The sequence below is a fragment of the Xenopus laevis genome, chromosome 7L (assembly GCF_017654675.1).
Source record: "Xenopus laevis strain J_2021 chromosome 7L, Xenopus_laevis_v10.1, whole genome shotgun sequence".
Lineage (NCBI taxonomy): Eukaryota > Metazoa > Chordata > Amphibia > Anura > Pipidae > Xenopus > Xenopus laevis.
This window is the reverse complement of record NC_054383.1, coordinates 272,779-298,403: the sequence shown is the minus strand read 5'-3', so window position 1 is coordinate 298,403 and position 25,625 is coordinate 272,779. Positions and strand designations below refer to the sequence as shown.

At 42.4% G+C, this 25,625-nt stretch overlaps 2 protein-coding genes across 3 annotated transcripts in view; both read right to left on the bottom strand.

Annotated features, from left to right (window-relative positions):
• Positions 1 to 6,903, bottom strand: part of LOC108695684 (ephrin type-B receptor 5) — a 29,928-nt gene extending 23,025 nt beyond the window's left edge. For both annotated transcript variants that reach the window (XM_041570076.1, XM_041570077.1), the window contains exons 1-3: positions 6,821 to 6,903; positions 3,641 to 3,705; positions 2,156 to 2,864 (exon numbers count right to left, since the gene is read on the bottom strand). In XM_041570076.1, coding sequence (XP_041426010.1) covers positions 2,156 to 2,864; positions 3,641 to 3,705; positions 6,821 to 6,881 — 835 coding nt within the window. In that variant the 5' untranslated portion in view covers positions 6,882 to 6,903. The remainder of the gene's footprint in view (positions 1 to 2,155; positions 2,865 to 3,640; positions 3,706 to 6,820) is intronic.
• A 2,402-nt stretch (positions 6,904 to 9,305) lies between these two features.
• Positions 9,306 to 22,854, bottom strand: LOC108695683 (putative DBH-like monooxygenase protein 2). Its single transcript, XM_041570014.1, has 13 exons — positions 22,663 to 22,854; positions 22,262 to 22,408; positions 21,711 to 21,842; positions 20,437 to 20,592; positions 20,147 to 20,230; positions 18,688 to 18,855; positions 18,186 to 18,288; positions 17,789 to 17,955; positions 12,774 to 12,865; positions 10,816 to 10,912; positions 9,886 to 9,945; positions 9,609 to 9,742; positions 9,306 to 9,330 (listed from the first exon to the last, which is right to left on the bottom strand). Exons 1-13 carry the CDS (start codon positions 22,852 to 22,854, stop codon positions 9,306 to 9,308), a joined length of 1,557 nt encoding a protein of 518 aa, XP_041425948.1.
• Positions 22,855 to 25,625: the final 2,771 nt, after the last annotated feature.

Genomic DNA, 25,625 nt, shown 5'->3' with positions numbered 1-25,625 from the left:
TGGGTAGAAACGTTTTGGGACCCCTGATGTAGAGTAAAAGTATTTCATAGGGGCTAACACATTCACATTCATGGCTATCACATTCACTTTACCATAAGTCTCCACTATAATTACTGACTAATGGACTTATTTTTGGTTAATGGGGGGGGGGGGGGTTCCTCAGGAGAATGAATTGCATTTCAGCAGATTCCCAGATGGGAGTTTAGGCAGGTTTTTCGGTCATTTACAGTAACACCAGAAGGTCCCTTTCTATTGCATTGTGGGTCATTATGCTGTGTAATGACATCTCCATTGTGGAATTCCCTTGGAGAAAATTAAATGAAATTAAAGGCTGCTTCTTTTTCTTATATGGGAATGTGGCATCAGCAGGGAATTTTCCTTAATTCTAGGTCAGTTGGAAAATGAAGAGAATCCCCGGAGAAGGGGAGGAAGAACCGGCACAAGAGAATTCAGGCCACAAGAAAACAAAGGGATGCAGAATTCCTGTACATTAATGTACATTGTCCTGCCATGTTGGCTCGGGGCGAGATGGAGAGGAGCCTAATAGAACATGAAGTAGATGCACAAACACCATGTAGGAAAACACTTAGAGGAATGAGCCTGGGGCTACGAGGGAATTCGAGAGACTTTCTGCACCACTGTTCACCCTGCACCTGTTTCTGCTCTAACAAACCCACCAGGGACCCAGGAAATCTTCAGCTTCACAAAAACCCATGAAGAACCTTTCATGTTCAATTAACAGATGAGCCCATTATCAGATGGAAATAGGAAGCCATCTGGGGGGACAGTTCTGGGTCAATTATTCCTAACCTTCTCCACATGGGAACCAACTCTAGAAAGAGACTCAGCCTGAGATTTCCTTCAGATTAAATCACAGAATTATGACTTTCTCTAGAGAGAGGCATTTAGAACATAACCATATTCCATACATAGGGATTCCCTCCAGCATTTGCTAAACTGCAGCCCAGGAGTATAGATGCAATACTTTAGAAACAGCAGGAGGGCCACAGGGCCCATTATTTAATGACGGCGCTTCTTCCTATATTGCCTATGTTTATTTTTGCCTTAAAATCTACAATTCCTTTAGAATTTTTTAGGGTTAATTAGTTTTTTTGTTTATTTGGCGTTCTGTTGCCATGAAGAATTGATATTTCAAATGATACATTATTAGAAAACCAACAGGTGGTGTCATCAAATCCATTTCCAGCTCAATTTGGCCTTCAATCTCCCACCCAAAGGAAAGAGATTATGGCTAAATGGATTGAAAGGATTAGATTGAAACAATCTCCTTGGTCAGGGAGAAAAGCAGGACAGGATGGGGAGAGGCGGAATGGTAATATACCTTGTCTAAAGGGAAACATTTGGGGTGATAGAGGCACAGCACCCCTACATACACTGTCCATTAATCCCATATTTGTCTAGATCTACAGGAAACTTTTGCATGTGACCATGCTTTGTTGAAATTAATTCATGTTTATCACCATCTGTTGAATTTACTTTTAGACACTAAACACTTATAGAATATTGGTGACTGCATTCTTCCTGAATCACACATTATGGTATGTTTGGCTGGGTATATGGGTTATGGAAGGTGTGCTTGGGTGGGGAGGTTATAGTGGATGAATAAACTGTAGATTGTGGATTTACATGAGAACAGACATTATTCTGGGGGTTGGTCAGGTTGGTCAGGAGTTCATAGTTGGCATTATTGGGTGTAACTGTTGTTCGGAGTTCACTGGGTGCAGATGTTATGGTGCTTGCTGGTTGGGTTCATAGGTTATACAGGGTTTGGCTGGGTACAAATGTTATTGTGGGGATCACTGGATACAGATGCTTAGGTGGGTGTTGAATGGGTACAATATTAATGGTATGATTTTGGTTGGATACAGAGTCTGTAGTAGGGCTGGTTGGGTTAGCGTTATGGAAATGATGAGTGGAGGTAGTTAGGACTACCATGTGGATTTTGCCTGGACATGGTACGGTGGCTTGGCAATTTCATGATCATAACCTTGTAACTAAAAATCGCTGGTTTTGAAAATGACTGCATTTACACAGATACTATTGATCAATCCATTCTTGTTGGTTGGGAGTAGAGGCTATGTTTGTTGGGAGCCTGATGAAAGCGATAGCCCCATTCAGTTCATAAAGCTCTTACCTGTACATTTGGTGCCATCCTCATTCTCGGCTCTTCCTGGGTTACAGATACAACTCCCACTAGAGACCATCCACTCTCCCTCCCCACCACAGTGCAGACTGAGTCGAGCTGTTCCAGTAGATTGGGCACCTGTTACACAGGCCCCTATGGCTTCTGATAGTGATGCCCCTCCTTCCCCACTAGAAGGGGTCTCAGGGAAAGATGCCAGTCCCTTCACTGTAGAAGGGCACTTATAGAAGTAGACTTTTACCCCAGCCAAAGAGAGACAGGCTCCAGAATCCACAAAGGCCAAATAAAAACCTTTCCTGGTTACTGGCCCAAAGTCTAGGATTCTTTCATCCATGTGCGGCCCCTGCCCCCCCTTCCCAGGGTCCCTTGTAAAACTCTTGCCTGGTCCTATAGTGTCTACCTTCACCCAGTTTTCTTCTACCCATTCCCACTTCTCAGCTTCTGCAGGGCCGTCTGCCTGACGGTAGTAAAAGGTAAACGTTTCTCGACAAGCCAGATGGTTTCTCTTTGGTGGTGGCTTCAAACTGGCACAATCCCGTACAGAAAATCGCAACTTAGCATATACCCGCCGGGCACGTCTGCTCTCAATGTACCCAGTGCGCAGCCAATTACTCTGGTTGGAGTGTTGCCCGTAAGCATTACAGACTTCGTACGTGCGCAGGAGGCGACGTTGTCCATCCAGAACACTGACTTCATCCCACTGCAGGAAGGGGAACAAAAAAACTGATTTTCCAAATCAAGAAAAGAAAGCACAACAATCATGCTAATGGGCACACCAATAATTTTTATCAACCCAAATGCGCATGGCCACCTATTCCCTAACCTCCTGAGATCAGATTAAAAATAGCCCATCTTATTCAAGTTCAGGGGGTTCATGAGTCTATCCAAATATCTCTCCTATAGAGTTCTATGTTTCTATGGTTACTGACCCATCTGGGCTCCCATTCCCTTCCTGCTGGAGATGAGACTGTTCATGTTCCATCCAACTTCCTGCTCAAGGAAGCCAAACAGATAAGAGGACAAATATATCTGTGTGCGGCACCTACAGGCAACATTCTGGGACATTGAGGACCTCACCTCAGGCAATAGCACTCTGGGAAATTATCAAAGGCAGCAAAAAACTGCTGAGGATGAGGAAGACAGTGCAAGTAGTGGGAATGGGACTGTGGCTATGGTTTGGGGCAAAAGTTCTGGGCATGGGGTTTCTGCAACATCCTAGTTAGGGTTTTATTTCAGATGAACCTCACTATTCTTCCCAGGATATTCTTGTACCTGTAGAAAGTGACTTTTATGGCTATAATATAAACATGTTTTGGGGACTGGGACTATTGTTGAGACTAAAAGAGGATCTAGAACCCCAAACATTCCAAACTCACTGGTTCCAAAGAATTTGCCCAAATTCTGCAAATAAATACTTCATATTAACCTGTTCCTGTATTAACGCATTGGGGTTATGGCTGCATCAATATAACTCACCTGTCCCTGTGGGTAAGATGACCAGCCAATCTCTGAAGTCTCTTGAGTTGTATCAAGCAGATCCTCTGAGAAAGAAAGAAAGAAAGAAAGAAAGAAAGAAAGAAAGAAAGAAAGAAAGAAAGAAAGAAAGAAAGACAGAAAGGAATATTTCTCATATTTTACATATTTTTTCATATTTACATACATAAATTAGTGAGACATTTAATGGGAGCTCAGTTTCATGCCCCATGGGGTAATGGAGAAGAGCCGATCTGTAATATTGAAGATAGTTAAGCAATGTACTGTGTTCCTGTTGGTCATTGCTTGAGGGGCCACATATTATATATATCTGTATGGCACCACTAGGCAGTTGAGAAAACAAACTACAGAAAGTAACAGTTTCTTCCCTTATCATAATGGGGTCCTCAGAGCTCCCCACAGTCATTAGATCAGCACCTCTTAGTGTAATAATGTGATACCGGCACCATTTAGGTTTGAGGGGTGCACATCTGGGGTTCTACGCTGTGCACCCAAAGTATAGATCAGACATTGTTTGAATCCCCATGGTGAATGAACGCATATGAAATCCATACAAGGATTTATAAGGTAAGTGATACAAGCAATATAATAAAATGTACATTTTGGATCAGATTTCTTAATAACAAAAAGTAAAAGGTAATAATATAATATTACCTAGTCCAGGGTTAAAGTTCTTAGTTCAGGGGTTAAACCCATGATGATGATTTAAAAGATTTAAAAGAGTCACATGACCTAATTTCCTAGTGATTTGCTTTATATATGTCCATATATATTCATATATGCAATGTGCATTATGGATTCCCTGGGACAGAATAGAACTTCTTGGAATATTCGAGCGCTGAATAACATTGGAAGGTCTCTATCCCTTTAATGAGAGGGGATTGAATCAAAGGGAGGGAGTGTAGAGCTGACACTTTGTGTTGGTGGCGAATGTGGAAAATGTCACATTAATGGGGGCACGGGGGGTAAGATGTGTGCGCAAGTGTCAGCTTACTGTAAGTGGCGCCAAATGCAGTTGGTCACATTATTGTCACTATTGGTTAAGTCCCACACTATAAAACATTCATGTTGCTTCTGTATGTCTTGCCTTTACCCTCCCCTTTACTTCCACTCAATTAGCCCCCGGGGGAGCAGACGAGACCCCTCTCACAGTGTCACAGTTCTAGACTTGTCACATTATTTCCTTCTCACTGTGTTTGTCCTGCGGGAGGCGCTGCAGTCACCTGCCCTGACACCGAGAGGTCAAATCCCACCCAAAGTGTCCTGGAATTACTTCTCCTTTATTTGCCACTTTCTCTGAAATCCACTGGCTCTGCTCTAATACTCTCTGTGCCCCTGTTCCTCTGACACCCCCACCTCCCCGGCAAATCCTGACTCCTTTTCTCCGGGAATTGGGATTTGGTGTTGGCAGAAGGGAAAGTAGGTCAGAGAATTCATCAGCTGAGACCAGCGCTGACCAACCTCCTACTGTGCAGCTTCTGCCTGCGACTCTGCCATCTACTGGGGGGCTCGGCACAAACTGGGGTTACAGGCGTTCAGCCAAATTAAGATAAAATGGGGTCCTAGGTACAGTAGTGATTCGGGACCCCCACCCATTTCCCTGCACTTTGTCCCCTCACCCACTTGCTTTCACTTTATAGCCCCAGTATTTTTATAACAGTGTCCCTTGAGTGCCTCCCCCCCCCCACACCAGTTCCCTCAGACACACGCAGATGGTTATTATTCACAGGGGTAAAGAGCCCAGATATTTGTCAGTAGATGAGGCAGAGGGAGAACAAACAGGGAATTATCAGGTAGAGAGTCCAGGTGTTGGGAATTCCATGGGGCAGAGGGAGAACAAATAGGGGGTTACGGGGTAAAGAACATGGGTTTGGGGAATTTGATAGGGCAGAGAAATAGCAAACAGGGGGTTACAGGTAAAAATCTCAAGTATGGAGATCCAATGGGGCAGAGGAACAATAAACAGGGGGTTACAGGTAAAAATTACAGGCATGGGGATTCCATAGGCAGAGGAAAAACAAATAGGGGGTTACAAAGTAAAAAGCTCAGGTGTGAGGGATTCCATGGAGCAGAGGAAGACCAAACAGGGGGTTAATGGGTAAAAAGTCAAATGAGGGGAGCAGATGGGGAAGATGAGGAGCAGGCACCTTGCTTGAGAGTTTGGAATCAGCAGGTATGAGTGTGTACTACAGAGACCCAGTATTACCCTGCAATGCCTTAATGGGCTGCACATATTCTATTATATAGTGCCAATTATAGCAAACTAAATATTGATAAAAATCCAGTAATTTGACCTTATCTGATCCCATTTCTCCTGTCACTTGGGCTGAATTCAATTCTGGACTAATGGGTGGCACAAAACTCCCAAACTCAAATAGGGTTACATCTGTACTGGAAGGGCCACTGTCCTTTGGGAGGATTCTTAATCTCTTGACTAATTCAATGGAAACAAAATGCCTGGACTACGGCGTGGGCATCAGTGTGGGCATTTGGAGAGTGTTCTCTGACACCTTCTTTTTGCACACTATTCTGTAGGTGCAAAGTGACAATGGTGCCCTTACTCTGTCCCCTACATTAGGGGTCAATAACATGTGAATTAGACTTTCCCAAATCCTAAACTCCACTGGTACAATCTGCTAGTTTGGCATGATACACAGCACCTCATAGGGCATAACATGGTACATGCTGAATGGCACATACTGGTGCCAAATGATTGGGTCACAGATAAACATACAATGAGTGGCACACACTGAAATTGACAGAGACTCTCACTGACATACACAGATTGGCACATGCTGATTTAGGGGTACCCAAATTCTGGCACTGACTGGCACCTGCTGACATCCAGTAAGATACACACAATTACTGATATTGGCACATACATACTGGTACTGATTGACTTATCAGCAGTGTCAGTGGTACTTGTTACACACTGACTGATTGGTACTGACTGGCACCCACTGACTGGCATTGACTTCCACATACTGATAAACACTGACTGGCACACAATAACTAACACACTGATGGACTCTAACCCTATCTGACACTGGTAATGCCCAGCACACACAAACAAACACTGGCACATAATAACTGGCACACACTGAGCAGTAAGTTCCCAGAATAGTGATGTGTATATGGCAGGGGTATAAAGAGGCCACTTACCCTGCAGTGGGCACACAAGCGGCACCAACATGTAGAAGCACAGCACTGTGTTCACCAGCATTGTGGCATGACTTTGCCAATCACTGGACTCATTCTTGGTCCCTAGGACATGCCCAGAGTTATCACAATTTTTGGTCCATCTGTCAGGGGGTGATGCTCAGTCATGCCACCTATTGCTTGTAGAGTGCCCTCTCCCTGACACAATGTCAGGCTGATTTCCAGCTGGTTCTGTCAGCTTCCCTTGCTTTTGTGAGACTGTGATTCCTGCACACACCCTGCCTCCCCTCCCAGATGTCACATTAATCCCCCCACCCGCATCTCCGACTACTTCTCCTTCCAGCCCCCTGGCATCAGCATCCCTTCTGCCTGCGTGACCATCACATACATAGAGCTCCCTCCCTGTCCTTTCACCCAGCACAACCCCCAGTTACCCCAATAACTGGCACATTGTACAGAATGTTTATCCTTGGCACAAAGTGCAATGAATTCAGCTGCCACTTCCAACCAGACCTCTGCCAGCTGGGCATCACACTCTTATGTGCTGTGGAAAGGCCATACCCTACCCATACCCTGCACACCAGAGTGTGACCCCAATATCAAAGCCCAGATATAAAATACAGACAATCTGGAACATAAGGGGAAAATCTGCCTGAAGTAAATCCGCTCCTGATCCATATTTCCTTTAATCTAACGGAATTATCTGCTTTGCATTATTACATGCTCAACCAAGTGATTATCTGAGGTTTCCTGGGGTGTCCCCTTCAAGGAGAGATGCCCCCAACTTTCCTGCTCTTTCTTCTGCCATAATGTCCCCTCTAAGAGAGACACCGTTATTTTGTGCAATGGAATCCCTGTACTGTATGTTATAACCTATACTATTCCCTATAGATACCTACAGCCATAGATACTCTGTGCAATAGAATCCCTGTGCGGTATTTACCATATACTCTTTCCTATAAGCACCTACAGCTATAGATACTGTGTGCAATAGAATCCCTGTGCTGTATGTACTTACCCTATGCTATAAGTACTTACAGCTGCAGATATTCTATATTGTAGAAACTTCATGCTATAGATATACTGTTGTAGGTACCCTGTGTTGTATAGTATATTTCCTTTGCTGTTCATATTCAATGCTGTAGATACTTTGTGCAGTATATATAGTATGAGATGTACAGCTAGTGAGTGAGTGCACATTGAGGAAGGGCCAAAGGGGGACGGTGTGTCAATGGATCACATATTAGAAACTGTCAGTAGCGAGTAGTGAGACCCAATCTGTACAATAGCAAATCACCACTGCACCATATAATCCTAGGGGGGAAATATAAGGACATGGGATTTGTGGCTGAAGGGTTAGTGATTTAATGATAATAATATCTCTAGTAGTGATGCAGGTATATTCAGGTATATTCAGAAGACTGCAAGAGAAGATGGTGGATATCAGGAGTCCGGGAGACTACAGGAGAAGCTGGTAAAGGCCAAGAGTCCAGGAGACTACAGAAGAAGACGGTGGAGGCCAGGAGTCCAGAAAACTACAGGAGAAGATGGTGGATTCTCACTGAGAAGGGCACAGTCCTAAGGTGCTGCAGGACGAACACAGGTGTGATGGGTGGGAGGGACGATTGGAGGGAGGAGGCTTGTCTCATTCACTTGATTCATCTACAGGTAAAAAGGGACAAAATCACCTTCACCTACATGCAAATCAACAGATTTCTTGCATTTGTGCAGTGTATAAAAGTGAGGAACCCTATAACCAAAGAAGGCTCCATATTCGCTCATTGTCAGCATTACACACAAAGGTAGGCTATATTAAGTGCTCACTTATTGCCTTATAATACAGATGGGTAAAGAGAGGAGCCCATGCAAATGCTCAAACATTCCTCAGAATAAAAATGGGGAAAGGCTTATTATTCCCCTACAATATACAGTATGTGAAGGAAGGCCTCCTGTGAGTGCTCACTCATTACCCTACAATATATGTGAAGGAAGGCCTCCTGTGAGTGCTCACTCATTACCCTACAATATATATTGTTGGTGCCCTCTGTTGACCTTATGATATTACTATGTAGACATTTTGTAGGATTATCTCCGCCCCAGGGAAAGTGAAGGGAGTGGAGTCTCACCCTGCGGTTCTGTACTATCACTGTGTGATTGCACTCCATGATGGCTCTCTGGGCCTTTGCTCTGGTCTCATCATCCCAGTCTACTGTATCCATCGAGAGAACGGCATCCATGACACTGAGGGGAGAGCAGAAGGCAAGTTGTGACTAATTGGTGGAGTCACTGCCCACAGATGATTATGGACCTTACCACTCTTCGTAAAGAAAGAATTGCGAATAACCAACATACCTCACCCCATGCTACAGTAAGAACTGTCTTGTTCATTTATTTTCTAAGGGTCCTGTTCTGCCTCCCATTCACCCTTGCCCAAGTATTTCCTTAAACGCCTCCCTACTTGGGGGGATCTTCCAATCATTGAAGCTAACTACTTATTCAGGGAAATGCCAATCCTGTAGAAGCAATTGTTAATAAATTCAGAACTGCCTTATACCCCCTTAGAATTAACCTTCCTCGTCACCCCTGGCACCTCTGTGAGTGTAGATAAAATTGGTTCTGGGAGAAGGAACTTCAGCCAACGAAATGCAGATGCACACCTGGTCCCTCTTTCGACGTTGGCTTGACATTAAACACGGGTAATAACCCTTGAGCAGATACGTGTGCTGGATTAATTCTATTTCTGGGAGAAGGACATGCCGTTCCTTATGCTTTTATATATCATGGGACTCACCTCTCCACTGGATCCATACCCAATGCCTCAATCACGTGGTGAAGGTCATAGTAGCTCCAGCAAGCAGCGATAGGAATATATGGATAATAAAAAATAAATCCTAGGCACATCTCATTCAGAGAGCTGGGACCCCCCTGTAACAAGTAAACAATAACATCATATTGACTCGGCAACTGTGGGTTTTGACTTTCACTGAAGTAAGAATTTTCCTTTTCATGTTCTGTTTGGGGAACATTTGGTGCTAAACACAGACATTTGGGTGCTGAATGCAACTTACATAAGTCACAGAATCTCTGTCCATCGTGTTCCCTGTGCATTCAACCACAATCTGGTCTCCCTGAAAATGGGAGCAAAACTCATTAAATACCCCAGGTCCTAAAAGGCGATGGAAAACCAAAAAATTGAAGTAATCTTAATCAGAGTTTGTGCAATTTACATTCATTTTCTATGTTTATTGCTTTCTGAGTAGGTTTTTCATCTCATAAGAGACCCAGACAAATGTGGCATCTGCAATGATGTTGGTGTTGTGTGTCGCCAATGTATGACATGGCTGTTGATGGGATGATGTCAGGGGTACGGTTAGTACATCCATCGGACACAAGAGAGGAGGATTTCTGCCTGGTTTGCTGAATGTTGAAAACCGGCAGACGGTTTTGACCTGGACAACTCCTTGAAAAACTGGACTGTAGCCTTTTTCATTTTTAGACTGCTAATAACAGGTTTTTAGCTCAACTGAAAGTCAGCAATGCTAGGGTTAACTAAGTCCAGGAAGTGCATAGACATGCATGGAGCGTGAGAGTCTGTCAGAGAGACAGCTGCTGTGCTGAGACCGACCCAGCAGTATAAGTCTGTCTAAAACTCTGCTTATGTCTCACAAACAACTGGAAATAGAAAGTAAAAATAAAGGGCAAAAGTGCTTAGAGGACCAAACTGAATAAGTTTATATCAAATAATGTGTTGATGTTTAGTTCCCCTTTAACATCTGCTCTGGCAAATGTTTATTAACTGTTTATTAGTCAGTTCCATAGACTCCATAGTTTGGAGCAGAGCCATGTCAATTGGATTGTGTTATTGGGGTTTCATGTATATTCTGTATCTACACTGGCACCCTTATATTTTATTGCATTTATGTTTCAGTCAATGTTAAATAACCTGTAGAGTTCGTTTCTATATCACATGATCCATTAGTCAAGGCTGAAACCCATACCATTTTTATAGTAATAGCTTCAGGGAAATATCGGATTTGTTGGAAACCAAAATCATAGGAATTATCCTGCCCAAGACTGCCAATGAGAGTCCCATTCCTGCAAGAGAAAGAGGGGGTCACATTCGCACATGCCATGGTTTAATCTAGAACCCTGCATCTCTCCTTCCTGCTCCTCAATATTCTTTCGTTGGCTTATTTTGCTACTTTCACTTCCCTACTTGATTTATTCTTATGGCTTTCAGAGTCAACTCTTGGCTGACCACACTCAGATGCCCCCTGCCACCCTATGGCCAATGAATTTGTCTCTGTGCCAAGCAACCGCTCCTGCTTCCCTATAGGCCACCAGCGCCACTTTCACAACATAAGAAATGGCCCTCTGCAGCCCTCCTGCCCCTCATTATTATTGAGAGTACAATTTACATTTCACATTGCTGTCACTGACCCTTCAACTGTGCCCCCATACTTAACTGCAAACAATTGGACTTTTTGACCTGAAACTTGGTTTAGAATCAGACATGAGCCTTATTTTAATTACTATTTTGTACTGTAGAACAATGCATGTTATTAAAATGGACCCAGACACTCTAAACAGCAAGGGGACCCATTTTTGGTTGATGATGATGAAGAATTCTTGCTTTATGATGACCAATGATCTACTAGGACACTGCTTTCTTGTTGCTTCCTTCAGGAATGTTCAAGAGATGCGCATTCCAAGTGTAATTCCATTCCATGGTCCATCAGACCCTTCCCCTCACTCTTCAAAGTGTTATATCCATTCCTACAACCTACACCTCTCTGTTCCTAGTGTGGAATCTATAGATAACAGAAGGCTGGATTTGCCTTACTCCTATTGTACCAAACTCTGGTTCCTTATGTGATGATGGTGACAATAAAGACAATAAAATAGATCATCTTCCCCTGAAAACTCTCTCCTGGCAGTGCAAGTGGCTTCCCTACTCCCACTAAGATCCAGTGTCGGACTGGGATGCCAGGGGCCCACCAGAAAACCTTAGGCTGAGGGCCCACTTTCCAAACTTTTATACCTCCTCTCCTCACTCAACCTCTTTATTCTCCTGGTCTCTTTTCGATACATATTATATTCTTCCATTATAAGCCTCTTTGTTCTCATAAAGAAATAGGAAATGACCATGAAAAAAGCCAAATGGTTAGAAGCAAGAGGCCTACTGACACCTGGGCCCACTGGGAGTTTTTCTGGTATCCCGGAGGGCCAGTCCGACACTAAGATCCCTAGTTCAAGGGGAGAATACACCACTGAGAATACCCTTTGTACCCAATGTTTTAGCAACTGTTTTTATTAATGTACAGACAACATTACTAAAGCCAACACACTATTATTTATAAAACAAACATTGATGTGTCTCTGTATTGAGCACTTTGGCAAAATGTAAGTAGTGTGATATGAAGTGCACCCCTTCCAAAACATATCCTTGAATGTGATCTTTTATCAAACCCTCAAATAACTTGCCCCCACAGATGTCAGGTGTTCTATAATTGCCAGGTTTCCATCATAATCCCTTTCTAAATATTGGAATTACATAAGCCAGTCCATAGGTACCATACCATATAAAAGTGAGTCTAAGAAAATGAAAAAAATAGTCTGGTTAAACTGAACTAAAACTCTAAACCTCTGAAAGGTGTATTTCCTTGGACCCTGTTCACATTAGCTCTGAGTAAACATTTAAGTACCATAACCAAAATAATTGCATTTTTAATTGTTGTTTTACAGCACTTTCTATAGTATTTATGTGCTATTCATTTATCTGTCCCCTCTGACTTTTCTCATATGTTTTTCTTTCCCTTCCTATTCCTTACATTTGAGTTAAGCCACATTAGGGGGTCCTTAACATTTTATTTTGGATTTTAATTGTTGTCAAAGCCATACATTCTTATTGACCATGGCACACTATGGAGATTGCACCTATGGATTCAACTGTTACCTATAATGCAGCAAACGTAGGCCGTGTCCCGTCAGGTGGGCATGTAGAAGGAAAGAAGAAGCGATCAGATCCTCCGGCGGTTCATCTAAAAGCTGAAGGAAGATTTGAGTTACTTTTCATGTAGAAAGTAAAAGCATTAAAATATTTGAATATGTGTGACCCCAGCGCCCCCAGTCCATGTCAGTAATTATAACTTTCCCCTAAGACTCTGATAGGACTGATGTAAAATTACTGAGCCTTCAGGGTTTTTTTCTGAGGTTATTTTATTTTAATTTTATTTATTTTTTTATTCCTGTTTTGATCTGTAACTGGGATAATGAGTGCTAGCAAGATTGAAGGTCTGCACGGTCTGCCATATGTATGTTGGGAACAAGAGATCCACAATACTTACCTCTGTGGTGGTTGTGAGCAAATTGCCACTTTGGAGGCTGGACTTCGAGTCACTAGAGCAACAAATTGCAACACTGCGGTCGATTGACAATCTTGAAAGGAGTCTCTTGCTCACTGAGCAGGACCTAGCGGGGTCAGATAGTTTGGGGGGAACAGAACAGCAGCAGGATATTGAGGCAGTTAGCTGGGTGACAGTTAGAAAATCTAAGGTGGGCAAAAGGAAAATGGAGGCTGATCCGGAGCTTATACATAGCAACAAATTTGCCAGATTATGTGAAGATGATGGGAGTATGAACTCTGGATTGGCAATTCTAGATGGGGCTGATCTCTCTAACAGCCGGGAGACCAGTTTCTCTAGTAGTGGTGGGGAGGAGAGGAGAGTCAGGACTAAGCAGATTGTGGTTGTAGGGGACTCAATTATTAGGAAAGTGGATAGGGGAACAGTTTGCTGTCTACCTGGTGCCAGGGTTCGGCATGTGGTTGATCGGATAGAAAAATTATTGGGTGGGGCTGGGCATGACCCAACAGTCTTAGTACATATTCGTACTAATGACAAAATAAATGGTAGATGGAAGACCTTAAAGAGTGATTTCAGGGATCTAGGCTCTAAGATCAAGGAAAGTTCTTCCAATGTCATCTTTTCGGAAATTTTGCCAGTGCCACGTGCAAGTTTAGGAAAACAGCGGGAGTTTAGGGAGCTAAATGCGTGGCTCAAGTCTTGGTGCAGGAAGGAAGGGTTTAGGTTCCTAGAGCACTGGGCTGATTATTCCTTGGGGTACAACCTATACAGTCATGTCGGTTTGCACCTCAATGGAAGGGGGTCCACGGTGCTAGGGGAAAGAATGGCTAAGAGGTTGGAGGAGTGTTTAAACTAGGCAAGGGGGGGTGAGATAAAGAATTATGGGGAAGCCAGGGTAGACGGGGCAGTGGGGTTAGTAAGGGGTCATGGGGGAGGAGTGAGGGGGGCATACAGTTTACCAGCTAAGGAGGTCCCTCTGTTACAAGGAAAACAGAATAATACTAACTTAACATATAATTCTTCACTAAGTAATGCAAATTTCAAAAGTAAAAGTAGTAACCTCCACTGTATGCTGCAAATGCACGGAGTTTGTCAGGTAAAATGGGAGACCTGGAATTAATTGCTCTAAACATTCTGATATAATTGGTATCACTGAGACCTGGTGGGATGAAACATGTGACTGTGAATTTAAATGGTTACACCCTTTTTAGGAGGGACAGAGGGATTAAATAGCGGGTGGAGGAGTGTGTTTGTATGTAAAGCCTGAATTAAAGCCATGCGCTAAAGAAATACCAATAGCTGCCACTGGTGAGGGTGTAGAATCACTCTGGGTAGAGATTTCGACTGGGCAAAAGGTAACAAAGAGAATTATCATTGGTGTATGTTATAAACCACCTGGTATAAGTGTTGAGTATGAAGCCCAGCTACTCTTGCACATACAAGCGGCTTCACCACTAGGTCACGTTGTTACTATGGGTGACTTCAATTATCCAGACATTGACTGGGGTAATGGGGTTGCTAAGACACAAAAAGCTAGTAGGTTTGTAAATATGCTGAATGATAACTTTTTATTCCAGCTCGTTCAAGAACCTACTAGGAATAACTCTCTTTTGTACCTTGTAATAACTAATAATACTGAACTCATCTCTAACATTTGTGTGGGTGAGGGGCATTTAGGGAATAGTGATCATAACATGGTCTCCTTTGAGATTCTGTTGCAGAAGCAATTCTATAAGGGACCAACTAAAACACTAAATTTCAGACAATTACAAACTGTGACAGTATAAGGGCATCTCTGCAACATATTAAGTGGGAAATGCTTTTCACAGGGTTAAACACAGAACAAAAATGGGAAGTCTTTATAATAAATCTACTTGTCAGTATATTCCACTTGTAAGCAAGGAACGTCGTTGCAAAGCAAAACCTTTTTGGTTCAATAGAAGCGTTGGTGTTGAGGTGGGTAAGAAAGGACCTGCTTTTAAGGCTTTCAAGTTAGCTGGGACAGCCAAATCATTACAAGGAGGCCAATAAATCATGCAAAAAAGCTATAAGGCAAACTAAAATTGCTATAGAAAAGGATATTGCAGCAAGCAGTAAAAAAAAATCCAAAATAATTTTTTAAATATGTAAATAGTAAATAAATTAAGCAGAGGGGGGTCAGCTGGTTGATGAAAACAAAATAAAAGTGCAGATTCTGAACTCATATTTTTCATCTGTCTACACAAATGAGGAACCAGTAAGTGAAGGTTTCCTTCTTAACAGTCCCAATTCTAGTAATACAACTAATGATGCATGGTTCACACATGAGGAAATTCAAAAGAGACTAGAACATGTTAAGATTAACAAAGGTCCGGGGTCAGATGGTATTCATCCCAGGGTACATAGCGAGCTTAGCTCTGTAATTGCCAAACCTCTTTACTTAATTTTTCAGGATTCATTGAGGTCTGTCATAGAGCCGAGAGACTGGCGAATTGCTAATGTGGTGCCTCTATTCAAAAAAGGATCCCGTTCTCAGCCTCAAAACTATAGGCCAGTTAGTCTGACGTCAGTGGTAGGAAAGCTTTTCGAAGGGTTAATAAAGGATAAGATACTGGACTTCATAGAAAATCACAATACTATTAGTGTGTGCCAGCATGGTTTTATGTGTAATAGATCTTGCCAGACTAACTTAATTTCTTTTTATGAGAAGGTAAGTAGAGACCTGGATTCTGGGATGACAGTGGATGTGATTTACTTAGACTTTGCTAAAGCATTTGATACAGTGCCACACAGAAGGTTACTGGTTAAATGAAGGAATGTTGGAACATAGTATTTGTACCTGGATAGAGAACTGGCTAAAAGATAGACTACAAAGAGTGGTGGTAAATGGAACATTTTCTAATTGGACCAGTGTTGTTAGTGGAGTACCGCAGGGCTCTGTACTAGGTCCCTTGCTTTTCAACTTGTTTATTAATGACCTGGAGGTGGGCATTGAAAGTACTGTTTCTATTTTTGCAGATGAGACTAAATTGTGCAGAACTATAGGTTCCATGCAGGATGCTGCCACTTTGCACAGTGATTTGTCTAAACTGGAAAACTGGGCAGCAAACTGGAAAATGAGGTTCAATGTTGATAAATGCAGGTTATGGACTTTGGCAAAAATAATATAAATGCAAGTTATACACTAAATGGCAGTGTGTTGGGAGTTTCCTTAAATGAGAAGGATCTTGGGGTCTTTGTAGATAACAAGTTGTCTAATTCTGGGCAGTGTCATTCTGTGGCTACTAAAGCAAATAAAGTTCTTGTATAAAAAAGGGCATTAACTCAAGGGATGAAACCTAATTGTGTCTCTTTATAGGTCCCTGGTGAGGCCTCATCTGGAGTATGGGGGCAGTTTTGGACTCCAGTCCTTAAGAGGGATATAAATGAGCTGGAGAGAGTGCAGAGACTAAGTGCAACTAAACTGGTTAGAGGGAGGGAAGAGTTAAATTATGAGGGGAGACTGACAAGGTTGGGGTTGTTTTCTCTGGGGGAAAAAAGGCGCTTGTGAGGGGACATGATTAGACTTTACAAGTACATTAGAGGACATTATAGACAAATAGCAGGGGACCTTTTTACCCATAAAGAGAATCACGTACCAGAGGCCTCCCCTTCAGACTAGAGGAAAAAGAAGTTTCATTTAAAGGAACAGAGTAGGGGGTTCATCACAGTGAGGACAGTGAGGTTGGGGAATGCACTGCCGGGTGATGATTCAGTTAATGACTATAAAAGGGACTTGGATGATTTCTTGGACAGACATAATACAAAGGCTATTGTGATACTAAACTCTATAGTTAGTATAGATATGGGTAGATATCATTTATGTGACAGTAGGGAGGGGTATGTGTATGGGGCTTGGTTTTCATTTGGAGGGGTTGAACTTGATGGACTTTGTCTTTTTTCAACCCAATTTAACTATGTAACGATGGTGAAATCTCTGGGGACACTAATCAGTAGCCATACCAGCAGGGGACAGGTTAATCCCAAGCTTATTATTCATGACCTAAAGTCACTTCCAATATTTGGTTTGACCATCTCTGCTTGCATGTTCCCTGACATTCTAGTGGTATTACCAGCTCCTATTTCAGAGTTAGTCCTAAAAACTCAGAACAACAGGGTTAGACAAAATGCAAATCAGTTGAAGCTCAAGGGATAAAAAGAAGGATAGAGTTTGGGCCAACTGTGTAACTAGTTATCAGCCACTAATCATGTACAATAACTAAGTGTGGGTGCAAAGTGTGAGTAAATTGTGAAATAGCTCACAAGGCAACTGTTTGACACCATGGCTAAACTGGCCAAGCAAAAAGGCACAAACATGAAACATTCTGCTATTGCCTTATTGAAGCTTATTGAGATAATTTGGGGAAAGGTGAACATTTGAAATCCTGGGAAAACCAAAATCATACAGTTTTCATAAACATTTATTAACAAGTACCCTTTGAAATAAATAGTGCTCAGCGTATGAATCCAACAATTGTGCGCATGATTCATCTTCAATGAGAGTTAGGGGCTAAGCCATGTTGCGCATCCATCCTCTTTCTGATTATTAATAATTATTCCCTTTTATTCTGCAGGTTCTAATTCATACCTGTGGAATCAATTTAGTGTCACAGAGGCCATAGCTTCTAAAGTTCTTTGATCCGGGTGGGATGAACTGAATGGGAAAAGTGAAGACCCCCAACATTAGGACGCCTGCATCGTATTTACGTACTTCTGGGGTGTACAAAATCCTTATTCCAGAGTTATCCTTAATTCCTGGAAAAGCACAACTTTGTGTCAAGCACAACACAACTCTTTGTCCAAACATTACAGCTATAAGCACCGTGCCTCCCCCAAAATGACTCAGACTTTATTTTGCCCCAAGTTTTCACCACTTCCAGCACTGTGCCCCTCCCATGATTTCTCCGACTTAAGCTTCCCCTAAGTTTACCCATAGAGCTTGCACATGATAAGTAATGTATACAACAACGACCTTCACCAGGTACCTGAGATTCCATCAAAGTTGCTGTAATGGATTTCATATCGAACATACTGAGGGTCATCCTTGGTACCAATAGACACACCAGCATTTTCTGGAAAATAATAGTCCTGGAGAGAAAGAAAGAGAAAAAAGGGTTAGAGAAGAACTTAACACTTTTCCATCATCTGGAAAATCATCTTAATGTCTTTGAACAAACTCTTCTGATGTGTAAAGAAACCAGACATGGAAGGTGAAAATGAGCTGGTGAAAGGAAAGAAACAGCTCAATCATATGTTTGAAGAAAATTGTGTATTACTGTTATTTATACTAAGCAGAACCTTCAGGATCCTCACTCAGGGTCTCAATATATCAATAGAACTGCTTGTAGCCAATACAAAGTTTGTATTTAGACCTTAGATCCTGACAAATACTTTTAGCCTCCCCCCTCCACAATACTCTTTTTTTACTTTTCTTCTGCGAGTACCCCAAAATGTTCTTCACTTGGCATTCCTGTTGCTTCATCTCACCTCTCCCCCGACAGCCCATCCAAACAAGACATTCATGCACTGGAAATAGCGGCTGTCTCCCCCATGGCAGTATCCAGGCTCAGGGATAATCTCCATGTTGTTATCGCAGGCGTAAATCAGAATGTGATGGACAATGCCTTCACTCTTGGGATCAATATTCACCTCATACTGCAGGATGAGAATGTTAATAAAACAATGTAGCCTTGGCTTAATGAAAGAGAAAGAAGGAGCCAAAGCCACTAAGGCCACATCTAGAATTGCTTTTATGGCACTTGGGCAAAGGGAAGTTTTATAAAGACAAATACTCATTGGTTTCCACACAAGCATCTTATACCCTGGCACGGGCAGACCAATACCCCAGGGAAGGATTCCTATCTGGGAGAATAAAACGATGGAATATATATTTACAGATAGAGAATGGGGCAGAATATAAGCATATCTCATATACATGTACCATCCCCTTTCTAAATTAGTTGGGACATTGACATTGCTCTCAGTATGAAAGAAGGGGAGATGCACCCCACTCTCTGACTCAATGTTGGACAAATGTTGCAACAATGAAAGAATCATATTCCTCATCATAGAATTGCAAAGAAGTTGAGGATTTAATCGATGGACAAGGTACATGTGTAATAAATGCTGTGGGCAAAACCAAATCCCAATACTTGTGCTCTTGTGCTTGATTGGCCTATTGCCCCACTTCTGAAATCAGTGCATGTACCCCCATGCCATATCTGCCAACCGACATAAATGAGCTTCACCCGGGTCATCAGCATTTGTAGAGCAAGGACACCTCAATCTCTTTGTTTTGCAATGAATACATTAATGAATAACATAACATCTTTGGCTCTCGACATTATGCTACACAATATCACATGCAGATCCATGCATCCAGTCCAATTCCCACTCCTGGGAAATTCACTTAAATTCAGGACCAATCTGGCCATGGCCAAAGGTTCTGTGCCAACCCATTTTTATAGAGGCCAGTGTTTATATATGAATGGTTATAGGAGTACGACAGTATAAAAAGTAAAACAGAAAACATATGCCTTTACCCTTCTATGAGCCTGAATAATTGTTCCAGCAAGAGGGGGTAACTGATCCAATCTTGTGCCATCAGAGACAATGGGCCACATTCAATTCAGTGAGAAAAGGGTTCATTATGTGAAAACTCATGGACAAGATTCAATCTGAGATGCAATTCAGAAAAACGTATCTCATGGTTTATGACGGGAAAACTCTATTATATTAATTCCAAAATAAATGGTTCCAGTATGACCTTAAAGGATCAGACTAGGGCAGTGGTCTTTGAATAAAGATGTTTATGTTGCTCAGTGCGTAGGGAGCAGGTGAATGACAATGGGGCAACTGGCAATATTGACAGGGATGTGGTGATCACCGTGAGCCCAGGAGAGGGATATAGCGGGTGGAGGGGTCTGGACTAGGATGGGGCACTTACCTTTACAATGTGATGTTTTGTTGCAACTTGAGGCAATGGAATGAAGGTGCAGGCATAGGTGGTGTCCTGTTCTGGGATCAGATACTGGTGGAACAGGCATAGAATTATTATTATTATTACAATACAGTATTATCTGTGGGTTGTGCAAGAGGGACCTGATGGTGCAGTCACTGACAGACAATGTGCCAGTGTATTAGGATTATGGTAGGTGGTGCCAGGGACAAATTTAGTATCAAATATTAGGCTAACCATACATTAGCATTTACCCAGAGCAGTCCCCCAATACTTACATCGTTCATCTTTATATCGTAGTAAAGGAGGTTGGCGGGCAGATTAACTTCAGACTTTACCTCCATAAAATATATGGACCTGGAGAAGGCGTTTTTTGCTCCATCCTGCAGATCCTGACGGTCTCCAAAATATGCAGTAACATATGTGGTACAATCCTAAAGTGAGAAGCACAAGGAAAGTCTCTGCTGCACTGAGGTCTATGAACTTTAGATTCCCATTTGTTATTGTAACCCCCAAACCTTGCTTCTACAACAGGCAGCTCCCATCAACGCACTAGTCCCATCTCAATCCACCCAATTCCCATTCTTATGATGGCACCGCCACACCCCATCACTACCCTGCACTTTCGCATACCAGTCGTATCATATATTGTAAAGGTGATAACCCTAGTGCAACATGCCATGTTGTTTTGCACTGTGCACTATATGGCATAACTCTTTGCACCTCTTTCTGAATGCAATACTAAAGATCTGCACAACGGTACACAGGGCTTAGTGGCTAACTAGAAGAAGTACAAGCTATATGAATAACTCTTACAGCCAATTTAGGTTAACAGTCTCTAAAACAGCTCTGGATGGGCAAGTTTAAGACACAGTTAGGGTTAGTCTTTGCCCCAATATCCCTTCTCACGAGCCACAGTACCTCTACTTGGATCAAGGCAGTGATTGTAACATAGCAGGTACACACACAGTAAATGTTGTTGAAGTATACTCACACAGGTAAACACCAAGAAAAGGACGGCACTCCGGTACGAAGGAATATAGTTATATTCCATACTCCTTTAAGGATCCAACGCCCTACGCGTTTCGGGAATCACTCCCTTAATCATAGGCAACTCACACAGGGGCCACATTATTGTGTTCTGCCAATATCCTCCCAATTGTACATTACTCTAACTGGAGTGCCTCCAACAATCTCAGATGACCCCACGCACAGAAGACCCCAAGCATATACTGTATTTAGTGCTGGTCATCTATCCTGTCCCTTCTTGCTTTCCTGGATGGGCTATCTAGATAATGGCTGTTGGGGGTTCTTCGTAGCTTCAGCTGGCTGCCATATCCAGGCTCCCCCTGGGTCCCCACAAAGAGAATACTATCATTGTCTGACAGCTCTTCTGGCTGAGTCCACCACTTGGGTGATGGGCTGATTGAGTGATTGATGGAGGGCTAGCCTATATGAGTGGGTGGGGGTATGCTGGCATGCTAAAAAAACTAATTGCCAAGGGGACCAGCAGTACTATTTACCACTGGTGCCATTTCACCTAAAGTTTCACCAGGGGCATTGGTAAAATATGGAATGGCGGGGTATAATCACTGCACATTAAGGGGCGATCCTGGCCCTCCACCACCTGAGGCAGCAGCAGGTTCTGCAGTCCCCCCTCCCCCGAGTGCTTATCTTTTTGCGCCTGAGGGGGTCCAGAGCGGGCTAGTACGCTAGCGCAAAGAGCCTAACTGCGCACTCTGTGCTTGAAGAGCAGAATTTCTGGTGGGAAAACCGGAAATTCAGCTCATAAAATACCAGGAGCTGCATTTTTGCCGCCCCTAGTACCTAGCGGGGCGCTGCCGTCTAAGGCTACAGCCTCAACTCACCTCATTGGCGAAGCACCCCTGTGCACATTATGTATTCTACTTTATAAAAACTGTTGATTTAGTAGATACAATGTTGAGAACCTGTTGCCCTAATCAGTGACTCGGTGAAAAACTGCACAGTTTGGAGCTCAGATGAAGAAGAACATTCTGTATGAACAATGTCTGAAACTATTTAGAAAAATGATCAGCTTGATGCTACAGAAACTGGGACAGTAGAGAGGCTCTTGGTACTAACCTCAAAGGCAAAGTCCTGTGGGTCACAAGTAAACCACTTGCGCCACACTCTGAGGACACTGTGGGTCTCATTCCTCCTCAACTCTAGGAACTCATAGTCCTGGAAATCATCCTTTGTTGGGGGCCATTGTGAATCAATATAGGCATCCTGCATAGTAGTAACATATTTGTTAGAAATGTCAGTGGGCAAATTCTTCATACCAACTTATGGCTGAGAGGGAAGAGAGACTGGTGCCTAAAGCAGAAGATGTTCCTTAATACAAGAAAAGAGGACTTGGAATATATGTAATTATTTGAGTTGTGCTGCTGAGATTCCCTTGGATATTTACAATAAAGGGAACTCACATTAACTCATTTACATAAAATATAATTTGCATAAAATGAAAAAACTCTCAGACTCACATAGAAAAATGTTTCTGTGTCTCCATTCCAGCCTCCAATGACAACATCCGAGCCTGTCAGAGACCCTTCAGAATTCAAAGCCAAAGCCACCCATGATGCTCTTGGAACCTGAATCTCCAACACAATCTCCTGATTTTGTCTATCGACCCCCCATCTTAAAAGAGTAGAATCTTTTCGACCCCGAACCGTCATCACTCGGGAATGTTGTAAGTCAATCCCCCAGCAGCCGATAATGGAGATGGACCCAAAAAGGAAAAGCCAAAGGTCCCACATTGTCAGTCCAAGTGATTGTAGCTCACAGCATTGGGGTCAGGAGATCCATTGGATTTGGTGATTACAAATTGGTCCGAAATACCTTTGATAACATTCATGCAGAGGGTTATATAAGCTCAGATTTATCTTGCTAATCTGGGATGGGGAAATACATGATATGATAAGTAAATAAAAAAATTCTCTTGTGTAATGAAACTGATCTCCCAGCTTGGTGGACAGGCTCACGTAATAGACCTGGAAGATGTTCAGGCCTGGGTGGGACAGTAAGGACTTTACATTCACGTCTCACAGACATAGGAGAAACACCAAGTTTAAAGGTGAACTAAACCCTAAAAATGAATATGGCTAAAAATGTCATATTTTATTTACTGAACTTGTTGCACGAGACTAAAGTTTGAGCTTGTCAATAGCAGCAATGATCCAGGACTTCAAACTTGTCACAGGGGGTCACCATCTTGGAAAGTGTCTGTGACACTCACATGCTCAGTGGGCTCTGATTGGCTGTTGAGAAGCTAAGCTTAGGGCTCGTCACTAATTATCCAGCAGAAAATGAGCTTCCCTGGCTGTAATATAAGCTGATGCTACAGGTTTGCTGATTATTCAATTCTGATGCTAATTGCACTGGTTTCTGTGCTGCCATGTAGTAATTATGTGTATTAATTACTACTCAGCCTTATATTGTGACATTTCTATTCGATGTGTACTGTATATTGTGAGTGGCTCCCTAAGCTCAGTAAGCGACAGCAGCACAGAGCATGTGAATCAGTGAATCAGCAGAAAAGAAGATGGGGAGCTACTGGGGCATCTTTGGAGACACACATCTTTACTGCAGAAGGGCTGTGGTTGCCTTGGGCTGGTACAGAAGCCCAAAAAATCTTGTACAACATTTCAAGCATACGTCTTTATTTAGGCTTTAGTTCTCCTTTAAATGAAACCTCAAGGCAGCACTTGGTACCATTGAGTGTGTGTTAATGTCTCTACAATCCATTAGGATTAGATACAGAGATACATATATAAATACACGTTTATTGTATCTGTAGCTGTAAATCTGCACTGGGTCAAGGACAGACAGAACTTTAACAAACAAGGGAAAGTTGTGCTCACCACTATTTTTAAAACCATTAGGCGGGGGTGCAATGAGGCTGTGACCACAAAATACATATAGACAAATACAAGATTCCTCTGCACTCAACCCATTATCAATATATTTAAGACAGAGACATTTTGTGCTACTGCTACTGAAAAATGCCTTACCCTTTAAACAAAACAGGGATTGTTTGTCCATATATTGCAATATATTTAAGCTGAACAACTACGTCAAAGTCATCCCATATCTGGCCAGTCCTATGCTCAATTTTCATCTGATTCATTAACAATTCTATTGCTTCATTATACATTTTACACTGGGACTAAGTTTTACCTGCAACTTAACTTGCTGCTTTCAAAGTAAACCTCCATACTTGGCTGCCCTTTTCCCAGCTATAGTCAGGTGATCCCACTGGTGTCTAATAAAAGGGCAGCCAAGTTTGGGAGTTTTACTTTGAAAGCAGCAAGTTAAGTTGCAGGTAAAACCAAGTCCCTTTGTAAAATGTATAATGAAGCAATAGAATTCTTAATGAATCAGATGAAAATTGAGCATAGGACTGGCCAGATATGGGATGACTTTGACGTAGTTGTTCAGCTTAAATATATTGCAATATATGGACAAACAATCCCTGTTTTGTTTAAAGGGTAAGGCATTTTTTAGTAGCAGTATGCACAAAATGTCGCTGTCTTAAATATATTGATAATGGGTTGAGTGCAGAGGACTCTTGTATTTGACGACAGACAGAACTTCACTGCCTGTGCATATTTATCAAACACCAGCCTGTCTCATTTCACAGCAAGCAAAACTCTGTGCCCAGAACCAAAACCCATATCCGGTGTAACAAGCAGTAATAACCAAATTTCATGTAACTGTCGATGGCTAGATTTAAACTCATGACCAGTTGGTTTAGGATTATCTTTCTGTATACCTAGATTAGGGGGATCCAAAGGCTGATGGACTTTTCAAAACTCTGTATGTTATTGGCTGTACTTGCCTCCTCCTCTGCTAGCACTATCTTGTAGGCTTGACTTCTGACTGTTGACCTGTGCCTGGGCTGACCTCATTGACCTCTACCCCATATGACCTTGACTTGTGTCCTGACTGCTTTCTTATCCATTCTTGTTTCTACTTTGAATATCTGGACTTGTCCACTTCAGATAAGCCTGTAGTCACCTCCTTTTATTTCAACTTTGTTCTCAGACTTCTCCCCTTCCTTCTCCTCTCACCACTCCAACCAATTCTCCACTGCAGAACTTCTCTCCAGCTTCTCCTTGTCAGACTCTTACCATCCTTCCCAACTCTCCCTGTTTAGGGAAGCTCATTCAATCTATCTTGATTGATCAGGCGTCAACTTATCATAAATCCCCAATTGTTTCTAAATTCCTTATGTTTTAAATCTACCCTAACCCTTTAGATTGTAAGCTCTTATGAGAGGGACACTCTGATCCTATTTTTACCCTGTAATCTTTCCATACCATTGTTGAATGATGTACATTTGTTATTAATGAATGTAAAGTACTGCGTAACTTGCTGGCACTATAGAAATAAATTATATTGATGACGATGATGATGATGATGATGGTAGGGTTGAAGCCATAGTTTA

Coding starts and splice junctions, on each gene's coding strand:
- LOC108695683 (XM_041570014.1), bottom strand. CDS start 22,854: ATGACGGTTCGGGGTCGAAAAGATTCTACTCTTTTAAGATGGGGGGTC. Junction 22,409..22,662: donor ACACAGAAACATTTTTCTAT/GTGAGTCTGAGA, acceptor ACTACTATGCAG/GATGCCTATATTGATTCACA. Junction 10,913..12,773: donor CTACGTTTGCTGCATTATAG/GTAACAGTTGAA, acceptor TTTCTCTTGCAG/GAATGGGACTCTCATTGGCA.